This window comes from Kogia breviceps, chromosome 19, assembly GCF_026419965.1.
Source record: "Kogia breviceps isolate mKogBre1 chromosome 19, mKogBre1 haplotype 1, whole genome shotgun sequence".
NCBI classification, from domain to species: domain Eukaryota; kingdom Metazoa; phylum Chordata; class Mammalia; order Artiodactyla; family Physeteridae; genus Kogia; species Kogia breviceps.
Genome location: NC_081328.1, coordinates 39349507 through 39362344, shown reverse-complemented (window position 1 = coordinate 39362344; position 12838 = coordinate 39349507). Strand labels below are relative to the sequence as shown.

General features: G+C 50.1%; 2 protein-coding genes across 2 annotated transcripts in view; one reads left to right on the top strand and one right to left on the bottom strand.

Annotated features, from left to right (window-relative positions):
- Positions 1 to 666: 666 nt before the first annotated feature.
- LOC131746662 (tubulin gamma-2 chain) lies at positions 667 to 5753 on the bottom strand. Its single transcript, XM_059048274.2, has 11 exons — positions 5450 to 5753; positions 5047 to 5159; positions 4680 to 4847; positions 4307 to 4375; positions 3884 to 3963; positions 3350 to 3476; positions 2262 to 2348; positions 1999 to 2148; positions 1431 to 1583; positions 1186 to 1347; positions 667 to 1062 (listed from the first exon to the last, which is right to left on the bottom strand). The coding sequence occupies exons 1-11, from the start codon at positions 5496 to 5498 to the stop codon at positions 865 to 867; spliced, it is 1356 nt and encodes a 451-aa protein (XP_058904257.1). The 5' UTR covers positions 5499 to 5753; the 3' UTR covers positions 667 to 864.
- RETREG3 (reticulophagy regulator family member 3) overlaps positions 5442 to 12838 on the top strand; it is a 56745-nt gene continuing 49348 nt past the window's right edge. The window contains exons 1-2 of the mRNA XM_067021006.1: positions 5442 to 5881; positions 6920 to 7037. The gene's annotated coding sequence lies outside the window, so the exon portion shown is untranslated. The remainder of the gene's footprint in view (positions 5882 to 6919; positions 7038 to 12838) is intronic.

The following is a 12838-nucleotide window of genomic DNA, read 5'->3' as shown; positions in this document are numbered from 1 at the left end:
CCTTCTTCCACTGAGTGGCACAGGGGTGGTCTCTTGGCATCCCTGAGGCCCGAGGACAGTGAGTCATCAGGACTAGCACTACCCAGTCCTACCCTGGTGTCCAGCTTCTGGGTCTTGGTTGGGTCCATCTTTAATGTGCCTACTGCTTTGGGACTGGAACGGAAGAAGCTTGGGGCAGGATCAGATCCAAGAACTTCTCTGGCACAGATAAAGAATTTATCAGGATGGGCTCAGCTCTACTTTTATCAGATTGGGCTGAATTGGATTGACTCCTGAGGATCTAATCGCCTTGTGCCTGGAAATAGAGTCTTGGCTTTCTTGACCAGCTCAGAATGCTGCAGGCCGTCCTTCAGTAGCCTCTACAGCCTCTGCCCTGAGTGGAGGAGGCTGGGGCAATATGGGCAATATTGATCCACCCTAGGGCAGGAGCTTAGGCACTGAGGAGACAATAGACATCAGTAATCCTCTATAGTCTCTCGAGAGTAGGACTGGCACCAGTAGAACAGCTTGGTTCTAGGTAAGGGATGCTCATGGAAACAGTGGACACACAAAGACTGGGACTAAGCTAGAGCAGGTAAAGGCCACCCTACCAACACATGCCTGGGAACTGTGAGGCACCATGGAGATACTTTTATCGTCCCCCATATTCACAGACCAAGGCCTGACTATATTCACAATGAAGCTTTATTACTTTATTAGAGCTAAATAAGCATATCAAGGGTCAGGCATGGAAGGGAGGAAGCAGGGCCAACTCCTGGGCTGAAGAAGAACCTAGAAAGGTTCTTGGTGAGGGGAATTTGGACCAGAGGGACCAGGCATGATGGGGGCTGTGCTTACTGTCCAGGGGGTGCAGTGGGGAGGAAGTCACTGCTCCTGGGTGCCCCAGGAGATGTAGTCTGGCCGCGTGGCTGCATGATACTCATCAATAAGCTCCTGCACGACCTCCCTGGACCTGTCCAGCTCGTCAAAGTTCTCCTTGAAGATGTCCTCCTTGCGGAACTGCTCCAGGAAGGCCTCCCGCTTCCGCAGCTTGTCATACTGCTGACAGGAACTTTCAAAGAGCTGCAAGAGATAGAAATCTCCAGGAGCCAGTGCAAGACAAGGGGTTGGAATGGAACTGGGGGAGAATGAGGAAGGTGGCTAGTGGAAGAGAGTGGCCAAAGAAGACCAGGAGGCTAGGCTCACCGAGGAGATGCTGGTGTGGTTGGCCATCATGAGCCCGCTGACCCTGTGGGCAGAAGGCAGGTAGGGCGACTTCCTGGACAGGGCCACCTGGATGCTGGCTGGGCCCCAGGGGATGAAGTTGGCCAACTTCCGTTCCCGGATCCTCTGCAGGCTCTTGTGGACCTGGGGTGGGCACAGGAGTGGTGGTGGTAGCCTCTCCTCTACCCCTGTGGGCTCTGGGGGTAGAACGAAGGGGCCTCACCTACCTGGGTGGGGTCCACCTCCCCCTGGATGATGTTGAGGATGGCGATGTAGCAGTGGTTGGTCTGGCGATCCCGGCCCGTGGACACCATCACGTTCTTGGGCTGCAGCAGCCTCCTCATGACATCCAGGACCGTGGTCTTCCTCACGCTGGCCACCTGAGGGGACAGTGGCCACAGGGCAGGCCAGCAATCAGGGCACAGTCGAGAAACGCATGGACAGAGAGCAGTAGGCCACACACGTCCCCATCGGACTCGGGGTAGTTTGGCCTCTCTGGAGAGCGTCCTTAGATTCAGGTCCACACTGAGCCTCTGCTGTGGGATCAGGGATCTCAGTCCTCCCGAGCTCAGCAAACTCATGCCCTTGTGCAGGAGCGTCAGCAGAGCCCGTACGGCCCGGGCCCTGCAGGGAGCCACAGGCAGAGGGAGGAGGAGAGCAAGTCAGCCAGGAAGTCGCCCAGCCTGTGCCAGTCCCTGAGCGCAGGGCCTCTGGGGGCTGCACGGGGCAGCTCCGGTGCAGCAGGGAAAACACAAAGGCTAGTCAGGGCCTGCTGGGCCTGAGGGCTGCTCTTACCGACTGGTCCGTGGTGAGGGGTGTGTAGCCAGTCATGAGGAAGTGGAGCCGTGGTGTGGGAATGAGCGAGGCGATGAGGCCGATGAGGTCATTGTTCATGTAGCCGGGGTAGCGCAGGGTGGTGGTGCTGGCCGACATGATGGTGGACACCTGGGGACAGGGGTGCTGTGTCAAGGGCATTGTCCTGGGAGGCCTCCCTTCCCCAGATGGCACTCGGGCAAGCGGGGGTTCCAGTCCAGAAGAGTCTAGGAGTGAGGGCTCACCAGCTGGTTGATCTGAGAGAAGGATGGGTTCTGGATGTGCAGGCGGTCTGTGGCGATCCGGTTCAGGGCTGTGTTGTCCAGCACCACCTGTGGGGACAGAAGAGGGTCACAGCACCTTTTTGAGGAGAAAGGGGGCAGAGAAATAAGTTCTTTGTTTAGTCCCCCTCTAAACTCCAAAACTAGGAAGAATTCCAAAACTAGGAAGTAGGTGTGCTAATTTAAAGGGCAAGTACTGTCTCTGGGGCATCAGGAGACACGTTTCTACCACCCAGTGCATTAAACAAATATTTGATTGTCCAGCATGTGCCAGGCATGGTGCCTAGAGAAACTATGGAGAGTAAAACAGGCATGGTCTTCCCCCTCACCACATCTATAGTCTAGAGGAGGGAGACCGACATTAAATATAAAACAACAGAAAAGTATAGTTATAGCCTGAAATATGCACAAAGGAATTTGACCTTGTCTGGGTGGTCAGGGAAGGTTTTGCTAAGAAAGTGACCCTTGGGCTGAGAATGTAAGCATGAGTAGGCATTAAACAGGCTAAGTGGAGCGGCTTCCCTGGTGGCGCAGTGGTCAAGAATCCGCCTGCTAATGCGGGGGACACAGGTTCGAGCCCTGGTCTGGGAAGATCCCACATGCCGTGGAGGAAGTAAGCCCGTGAGCCACAGCTACTGAAGCTCACGTGCCTAGAGCCTGTGCTCTGCAACAAGAGAAGCCACCGCAATGAGAAGCCCACACACCACAACGAAGAAGAGTAGCCCCGCTCTCTGCAACTAGAGAAAGCCTGTGCACAGCAATGAAGACTCAACACAGCCAAAAATAAAATTAACTAATTAATTAATTTTTAAAAAACAGGCTAAGTGGAAACACGTGGGGTGGGGGCGTGTTATTCACTTTGCTGAGAGTCTTCCTGCCTAAAGGGACTATAAGAAACTTGGGATCAGGTCCTTATTTCATAATTTGGTCCACCAGGTATGGCTTTGTTGGTCCTCTGTTCTCTGGGCAAGGGCTTGGGAAGAGCAGGGTGTAGGTGTCTCTCTGGTTTGGGGAGGTCGACCAAAGCCCCCGCTCTGTCCTCGCATGCTCACCACACAGTCTGCGTTCTGGGTCAGCCTCTTGAGCGTGAGCAGTGAGTTGTAGGGCTGGACCACCACATCGCTCATCTCGTCCTGGTTGGGAAACACCGAGTATGTCTGCACCAGCTTCTTGGGGTACCTGGGGATAAGGAAGAGGGAAAGGGGAAGGTGACATAGTGAATTGGAAGGACTCCCATCACTGCCCATCTCTATCTTCTCTAGGGATAAGAGGGTCCCTTCCTTTCCAAGTGCCACCAACATCTTATACAAAAGGGGTGAGGGCAGAATTGAGTCTTCAGAGCCCAGACGCCAAAAAAAGATAAGCCTAAAGCATCAAACCTCGTAGGTCCCCTTCTCCCCCTAGGCAAACCCCCCTCCTGGGAGTTACTGCTTCCAAGATGTTCCCTGGGTGGCCAGGCTGTGTTCCTACCTACGACTCAAAGGTGGTAGTGGTAGGCCTTCCAGTCCGAAAGAAAAAAGTGATAAAAAGGAAAGATATTACTCAGGGAAACAGGGCTAATGCCCTCCCCCCAAACACAGGCTTACCTGTCATTCAGTCGCTCTAAGAGGTAGGAACCCAGGCCAGAACCGGTGCCCCCAGCGATGGAATGACACAGCACAAAGCCCTGCAAGGGAGGGATGGAGAGGCAGTCTCCAGGGATCTGGCGGAGAGGCTTCAGGCTTGTGTCATTTCCTACTCCCAACACGCTAACGTGTCAAGGCTTCCTCTATGTCCGTCCAGACTGAGGCTCCTTGAGAAGGAAGGAGCTGATGCCATCCAGATTAGGATCTCCTTGCCCTGAGGACAAGGACTGTACCTTATTTACCTCACTATCTCACATCTGATACTCAATGGAAGAGTTTTGAATTGAATTGCCCCCATCACACATCTGATCAGGCTACCTCCTGACCTTTCCCCAGCACTTTTCAGCTTCCTCCCCACCCCCACCCCCAGGGGGGCGGCCTCACCTCTAGGCTGTCACTTCCATCTGCTTCTCGGTCTATGATGTCAAAGATGTCTTCATGGATTTTCTCACCCTGTATAGAGACATGAGGAGGGAGGATGAGGATGAAGTTTCTGGAGAGCATCTCTTTTCAGCACCAATAATTCTACTCTAGGACACTGCTGCCACCTCGGAGGGCTATGGCCCTCCCCCCAGAAATGCTACTTTGCAAATGGTTTGCACAAAGTTTGCATAAACCTCTCTCTGGCTGTCCCTCTCATCAGGGTAATCCCCTTGTCTCTTATTTATTGTCAGTGTGGTCAAATACCCAGACTGCTTGTGCCTGCCTTGCCCCAGGAAGGGAACAGCAAGAATCTCTGGGATGGCCACCTGGATACCTGGGAGAATCCGCTGGCCCAGTTGTTGCCAGCTCCTCCTCCATGCTCTGACAGGTAGATGTTCTCTGGGTTGTAGAGCTTGGCATAGGGGGAATTGAGGATGGAATGGATCACCCGCGGCTCCAGGTCCAGCAGCACCGCCCTGGGGATGTAGTGCTCATCGTCTGCCTGTCAAGGGGAGTCCAGGATCGGGCCCGATAAGCTCGGGCTCACCCAGTCCTCCAGTCCTCCCAACTCTGACTCCTGCCTGCCCTCCCTCTTCAAGCCAGCCGCCCTGGCTCCTTTGCCCAGCAGGTTTCCCAGTACCAAGCCCTTCGTTTCAGGCCCCCTGGGCCATTGCCAACCCTGGCCAAGTCGCTGGGGGCACCTGGTAGAAAAAGACGTCCTTGCGGTCAGTGCCCTCGGTGGCGAACTCCTCCACGATGCCCTCGGGGCTGATACCATGCTCGGCGCACAGCTGTTTCCAGAACTCGAACCCAACTGGGGGGAGAGGAGAGACGCCTGGATCTGCTAGAGCCGTAAGGCCTCAGGAGCCCAAGGTGAGGCTCAGAGGCTGTCACTCTCAGAGGTGGGCCCAAGAGTCTGGGAGCCGTGACAGCCGGGAGCTGGAGGCAGGGCTCTTGGTCTGGGGTCCGGGACTTGGCTCATCATGCGCAGTAGGGCAGGGGGTTCATGGAAGGGAAAGGGGGTGCTGGAGGATGCGAAGCACTCGGGTGGGACCCGAAGGGGCAGAACCGGAGACTGGCTGGGCCTGGCGATCGTTCGCTCACTCTGGTTGCCGCACTGGCCCAGTTGCAGGGTGATGATCTCCCGGGGCATTGCTTTTCAGACGAGGGCGCGCCAGCCCGTCCGGGCCCAGCAGGAACGGCAGGGACTAATGCCCGGCAGCCGGACGCGCAGGACGTGGGGAGCGCGCACTCTCTTCGGCTTTTGACGCGGATGCTCAGACTGCGCGTGTGCAGTGCGGGCCTCCCCTCGGCCGGCGGCCGCGGAGCCCAACCTGGGCATCTTCTCCCCCACAGCAGCTGCAGCTGGAATTCCGCACAGGCGCAGAGTGAGGCCACGCCCCCTCCTACCCACCCACCCCCAGCTCCGCGTCTGCGTAGTGAGACTTGCCAGGCCGCGGGGTAAAGACTGGGTGTAGGGGAGTGGAGGGTAGGGTAGGGGCGATCCAGGTGTCTGGAGTCAGCCGCGCTTTACAGGTAGGTGAGCGGCTCTGCCCGCTCTGCTAGGTAGAGGGGCTGGATTCAAGCCAATTTTCTTCTTTTAAATTCCTATTTTTAAATTAAATGTACCTAACAAAATTTACCATTTTAACCATTTTTAACTACAATTCTGTGGGATTAAGAACATACACATTCTGCAACTGTCACCACCATTCATCTCCAGAACTGTCACCTTCCCAAGCTGAAACTGTACCCCTTGAACAGTAACCCCGCCCCCATCGCCATTCTACTTTCTGTTTCTATGAATTTGACTACTCTAAGTAACACATATAAGTGGAATCACACCGTTTTGTCCTTTTGTGTCTGTCTAATTTCATTTAGCATAATGTCATCAAGGTTAGTCCATGTTACAGAATATATCAGAATTTTATTCCTTGTTAAGGCTGTGTAATATTCTGTTGTATGCATATACCACATTTTGTGTTTAATCCATCCACCCATGGACACTGGAGTTGCTTCCACCTATTGACTATTGTGATTAATGCTGCTATGAACGTGGGTGTACAAATATCTGTTTGACTGCCTACTTTCAGTTCTTCCGGGTATATACCCAGAAGCAGAATTGCTGGATCGGATAATTCTGTGTTTACTTTTTTTGAGGAATTGCCATACCATTTTCCTCAGTGGCTGCACCATTTTACATTCCCACCAGCAATGCACAGGAGTTCCAAATTCTCCACATCCTTGCCAACACTTGTTACTTAAAAAAGAAAAAAGTAGACATCTTAATGAATGTGAAGTGGTATCTCATTGTGGTTTCTGTTTTATTTTAAATTAAAAAAAATTTAAATATACAAGCATGATTTTGTATTTTTACTATGTATTTTTTTGTTTTGAAATTTTACATAAATGGTATCAGAGTGTGATATCCTTTTGTAACCTGTTTTTTTTTCCACCCTACATTAGATTTTGTGATTTAGCCATGTTGACACATGTAGATTTATTTCATTCCTTTTAACTACTTCAAAGTATTGCATTGGATGAATAAAACCAGTCTATTCTATTTTCACACAGGGCCAGTTAGATTGTTTCCACTATTCTCTCTTACATCAAGTGAATACAGGACTCGTCCACTTGTGAATGTGAAGGAAAATATCTCTACCAAGAGCTTGTGCAGCTTCAACTTTACAAGGTTTGGCATATTTTTTCCTAGATGGTTGTACCAATTTACACTTTTACTAGCAACCTAATTCTCATTTCTCTATACTCAGTTCCACAAGTTATCAGACCTTAATTTTTGTCAGTCCCACAGATGCTCAATGGGATCTCATGGTTGTAACTTCCAGTTATGACCACAAGTAGAGTTGATTCAATTTTCTTTTGTAACTGACCTTCTGGAATTGCCTGTTCATTTCCTTTGCCCATTTTTTTTTTTCTATTGAGCTGTTTCTCTTAGACATTTTAAGATATTCTACGAATTTTTTCTTGGTTGTATGGGTTGCAAATATTATGGGCTCTATGGCTTGTCTTTACACTTTGCGTGTGATGTCGTTTGCCTTAGAGACGGTTTTCATTTTAACGTAGACAAAGTTTTCCATCTCTTCATTTACATTTTGCACGTTTTAGACCTTGTTAAAGGAACGGTCCCTTCTCCCACTATTATAAAGCTGTCCTTCTGTGTTTTCTTCCCAAAGCCCTATAGTAGTTTTGCTTGTTCCCTGTAGGTCTTTAGTGCATCTGGAACTTATTTGGAGGCCTGCTGTAAGATAGGGATCTACTTTATCTTTTCCATATGGATGGCCAACTGTCTCTGAACCAATTATGGCAGCGTCGGTGCAGTCCGCCCTCACCCCCACCCCAAACTTCCAAGCACCCGCTCCGACCTGGGCCGGCTTCTGGCCGCTCTTGCGCTCAGTTGGGTTGTCGGTCTGTCCCCGTCTGGCGAGCTTTCTCTGGGAGCCGTTGCAGAGGCGCTGGTGAAAGCGCCACGGCCTAGAGTCATGCTCAGACGAGGTGTTTTTTTGGTTTCTTTTTTGTTGTTGTTGTTTTCTCTCTCTTTTTTCGAAAGAGAACTCGGCCGCCTTCCAGCTGCGGCCGCCAAGAATCTTCAGGGCTTCTTTAGAAGGCTCTGGCTCGCCCCACGCCTGCCCCCTCCCGGGCTCAGTTTCCCTCCCCTCACCCCACCGGGCCTCCCCGCCCGCTCCCTCCAGCTCCCGCCCGGCTGTCGGAAGAGCTGGAGCGACCTCCAGGAGTGTCTGCAGCTCAGCCTTTTCAGGGAGGATCTGGCTGCTCCCTTTGAAGTTTGAGGGTGGGGTCGGAGCTCCTCCTTCAGCCCCGAAGCTCCCCTCCCCCAACGGATCCGCTCCTTGGGGCTGCCTGTCTTCAGAGGCTTAGCCAGGCCCCTCTCCGAGTCTGCCCAGGTGAAGTGGAAGGCTTCTGAGGTGGGGGTGAACTTGCCAGCCCTTCCCTCCTTGTGACTCTGGAACGGCTGTTTGCTTCCTTTTTTTTTTTTTGTGGTACGCGGGCCTCTGACTGTCGCGGCCTCTCCCGTTGCGGAGAACAGGCTCCGGACGCGCAGGCTCAGCGGCCATGGCTCACGGGCCCAGCCGCTCCGCGGCATGTGGGATCTTCCCGGACCGGGGCACGAACCCGTGTCCCCTGCATCGGCAGGCGGATTCTCAACCACTGCGCCACCAGGGAGGCCCTGTTTGCTTCCTTTAAAATAAGCTGAAAGCAGTTTATGAACACTTGTGAAACGCGAGACTTTAATTTCAGCCTTTTCTTGATTAATAACAGTGCCTTGCTCCTCCTTCTAGTGTCCCAGAAGTGGGAAAGCTTCCTTCAAATCTTAGTTTATAGGCAAACAGGTTAGAACGTGTGAATTTCTCTGAGTTTGAGAAGTTGCAGTGTAAGTTTTCTCTAAGAAGCTAGAGGCTCCTCCAAGTCTGTAGAAATGGGTTGGAAACTGAGATGCTTGTGTACATTAGCAGAGCTGAACATAAACCCTCCCAGTTATTAGCAGGCTGTGCTTTCCATTTCTGCTGAGAACTGACCTGTCTATCCGGGTTAAATGAGATGATGCATGCGCACTTAGCACAGTGCCTGACATAGTCAATGCTCAACAAATATTAGCTGCTGTTATTATCACGAGATGCAGTTGGAACTCAGGTTTAGCTTGGCAGCTGCTGCTACAGATGAAGATCTTATTCAGAGTAAAAACAAAATGAGTGATTGCTTTAAATACATTTGAAAAAGTTAAAACCTAATTACTTTGTGATGATCCTACAGATTCAGTTTCAGATCTGACTTCTGTTGAGGTTGAACAGAAGGCCCAGGTTCATGGTCCTTCTCATAGGGTCTCAAGTTCATTACCCATGGCTTGATTATTGAGTGTTGAGTTTAATTTGCTTGGCTCCATGTTCTCTGATCCAGGTTATGATAATGTAATGGGATGTGGCATTCCTTTGTCTGAGGCCTTGGTTTGTGTCTGATAATAAATGTAGCATTTGTCAACTAACAAGTTTGTATATGTCCTAAGCATTTATTGAGCATTCCAGGTTGAATAAGACATAATTTTGACTTTTTTTTTTTTTTTTGCCTCACCTTGCGGCATGAGGGATCTTAGTTCTACAACCAGGGATTGAACCTGGGCCCTCAGCAGTGAAAGCACAGGGTCCTAACCACTGGACCGCCAGGGAATTCCAATAAGACATTATTTTGGTTGCACCTTCGTCTCTGGCCTTTCCTGGATGCCTGGCCCGCAGTATGCCAGGAGCATGCGTATCTTGGGAAGTAAGGAGGCAGAGGTGTGATGTTTGGAAATGAGGTTGTGTCTCAGGGACTGGGAGATTTCGGGTCTTGAGACTGGGATCCTAGGACCCCAGGGACTTTAACTTTCAAAACGAAGCCAAGGAAAAAAATTAAACAATGAAGGCAGAGAGCTGAAGCTCTTTATGTGAAAGGAGTTATGCTAAATTCATATTTGGCTATGAAATAGAACAAAACTGGCTATTTTGTTCTGTATTGTTTTCTCAAGGAATAGGAAAAAGAAAATAAGCCTGAAGGTAATCCTATTTGCCAATTATTTGCTCATTCTTTTATTATGCACCTATACTACGCAGGGCACACTAATATGAGCTGGGGAAATAGAGGTAACAGACCCAAGCACTCATGAACTTGTGGAGGAGAAAAACTCACAGCAAGGTTGGTATGTAGACAGTGCAGAGTTGGGGGCTTAACTTGAGGGGAGAGGCAGGGAGAGGCCAGAGAACTGGCGAAGACTTTTTGTTGTTGTTGTTGTTTTTTAATTTTTTAAAATTTATTTTTATTTTTTTTAGCGAAGACTTTTTGGAGGAGGTGGTACCGGGCCTATCTTGAATGTCTGGTAGGAATTAGGCAGGTGGAGAAAGTGGGGGTGGGGGAGTGGGTGGGTGGATACAAATCAATAAGAAGAAAACAAACACTCAGAAAAAAATGGATGAAAGGAATAGATGGTTCATGATAAGTAAAAAATATATTAAAAAATGCTCAGTCTCACTACTAATCAGAAAAACACACGTTTAGGGACTTCCCTGGTGGCACAGTAGTTAAGAATCCTCCCTGGTCTGGGGAGGGTCTGGGAAGATCCCACATGCCGCAGAGCAACTAAGCCAATGCGCCACAACTACTGAGCCTGTGCTCTAGAGCCCGCGAGCCACAACTACTGAGCCCATGCACCGCAACTACTGAAGCCCACGCACCTAGAGCCTGTGCTCTGCAACAAGAGAAGCCACCGTAATGAGAAGCCCGCGCACCGCAACGAAGAGTAGCCCCCACTCGCTGCAACTAGAGAAAGCCTACGCACAGCAACAAAGACCCAACACAGCCAAAAAATAAATAAATAAAAATAAATAAATTTATTTTAAAAAAAGAAAAAGAAAAACACACATTTAAGGCAAAAAATTATATGAGCAATAATTTTAAAGATTGACAATATCTAGTGTTGATGAAGATTCTGAGAAATGGGTGCTTTTATACACTATTTCTATGTACTATTAGTGGTAGTATAAATGGATACATTCTGGAGGTAAACTGGCAGAATTATCGATATGTCCATCAATAGAGGTATAGTTAAATAAACTACTCTTAGTCCTACTAAGGAATATAAAGGAGCCATTTGTAAGAAAGATAAGGTAGGGACTTCCCTGGTGGTCCAGTGGGTAAGACTCCACGCTTCTAATGCAGGGGGCCTGGGATCGATCCCTGGTCGGGGAACTAGATTACACATGCATGCCACAACTAAGAAGCCCGCATGCCGCAACTAAAGATCCCACACGCCCGCGGGAACGAATATCCCTTGTGTGCAACTAAGACCCGGCGCAGCCAAAAAAAGAAAGATAAGGTAGAACTATCATTGATGTGGAAAGGTGGCCAACCATGGCAGCTGACAAAAACAAGTTACAGAACAATATGCACAGTCTCATTGCTTATGACAAATCAGAAACAGAAGTATTTTTTGAGTGCATGTGGAAGGAAAAAAAATGTGTGTGTATGTGTGTGTTGAGGGAGTTTATGGTGTGGAAGAAACGGCGTGTGTACAGTCCAGATGTGGGAGTTGGCATATTGAGTTTAGGGGGAACGAGGGAAATTTCATGTAGTGAACTGGAGAAGTCAGCAGGCACCAGACCTGGATGTGCCTTGAGGACTAGGAAGCCACTGAAGGATCCTGAACAGGGCTGGGACAGACTCAGATTTGCCTTTTAGAAGGATGCTTCTGGTATCAGCGAGACAGGCATGGAGTGGAGCAAGAGGCAAGGTTACCAGCCAGTCCTGAAATGAGGAGGGCCCTGCCTAAGGGACAGAGTTTAGAGATACCGAGTGGAGAGAATCTACCACAGTTCAAGATGACTGAATGTGTCATGGGGGTAAGGGAGAGGGAAGAGTCTGAGTGGACAGATTTCAATCTTGGGATGTTGGGTGAAGGTAGGGCCATGTACTGAGACGCAGGGAATTCAGGAGGAGTGTGTTTGCACAGGTTGAGTTCGAGAGGCCTGAAGAATATCCAGATGGAAGTCAGGGGCCAGTACGCAACAGGGAATACACAGGCCTAGAGCTAAGGAGCAATGTCTAGGTGGAGAGTCGGCTGTACCCAAGTGGCAGTTAAAGCCATAGGCCTGAATAGGGTCACTCAGGGAGACCTCATGGTGTGGGATGGTCCTAGCTTGGAAGAGGACCGGAATAGAATCTGATAGAATAGAGCACCTAAGGGGTAGGAAGACTGTATTGCAAAGAAAAATGAAGGAGCAAGCAAAAAGGCAGAAGAAAAACTAGTGCATATCAGTGAGATCTGATTGCCTACCCTCTTCATTCCTGGCAGAGCCCTGATTTTGTTCTGCATTCCACCTTTCCTCCAAGCAGCAGTAAATCCTGATTAATCCAAGCCAACTCTGGTTATCACAATTTCCTTGCCAGCGACTGATTTAGGAAGGCACATGTGATGCAATTCAGGTCAGTGAGATGTAAGGAAAGACTTCTGGGGTCTTCTGGGGAATGTCTCCTCACTGGGTAAAAACAGATAGGAAGAGGGAATTCCCTGGCGGTCCAGTGGTTAGCTTTCGGCAGTTTCACTGCTGAGGCCCAAGTTCAGTCCCTGGTGGGGGAACTAAGATCCTGAAAGGTGCGAGGCGTGGCCAAAAGGAAAAGAAAGGAAGAGACACACTCTCTTTTTCCATTGCATGTTGGGGGGCTTCCGTGGTGGTGCAGTGGTTAAGAATCTACCTGCCAATGCAGGGGACACGGGTTCGAGCCCTGGTCTGGGAAGATCCCACATGCCGTGGAGCAGCTAAGCCCGTGCTCCACAACTACTAAGCCTGCACTCTAGAGCCTGTGAGCCACAACTGGTGAGCCCTCGTGCCACAACTACTGAAGCCTGCGCGCCTAGAGTCCGTGCTCCGCAAGAGAAGCTCCCACTCACCGCAACTAGAGAAAGCCAGCGTGCAGCAATGAAGACACAAT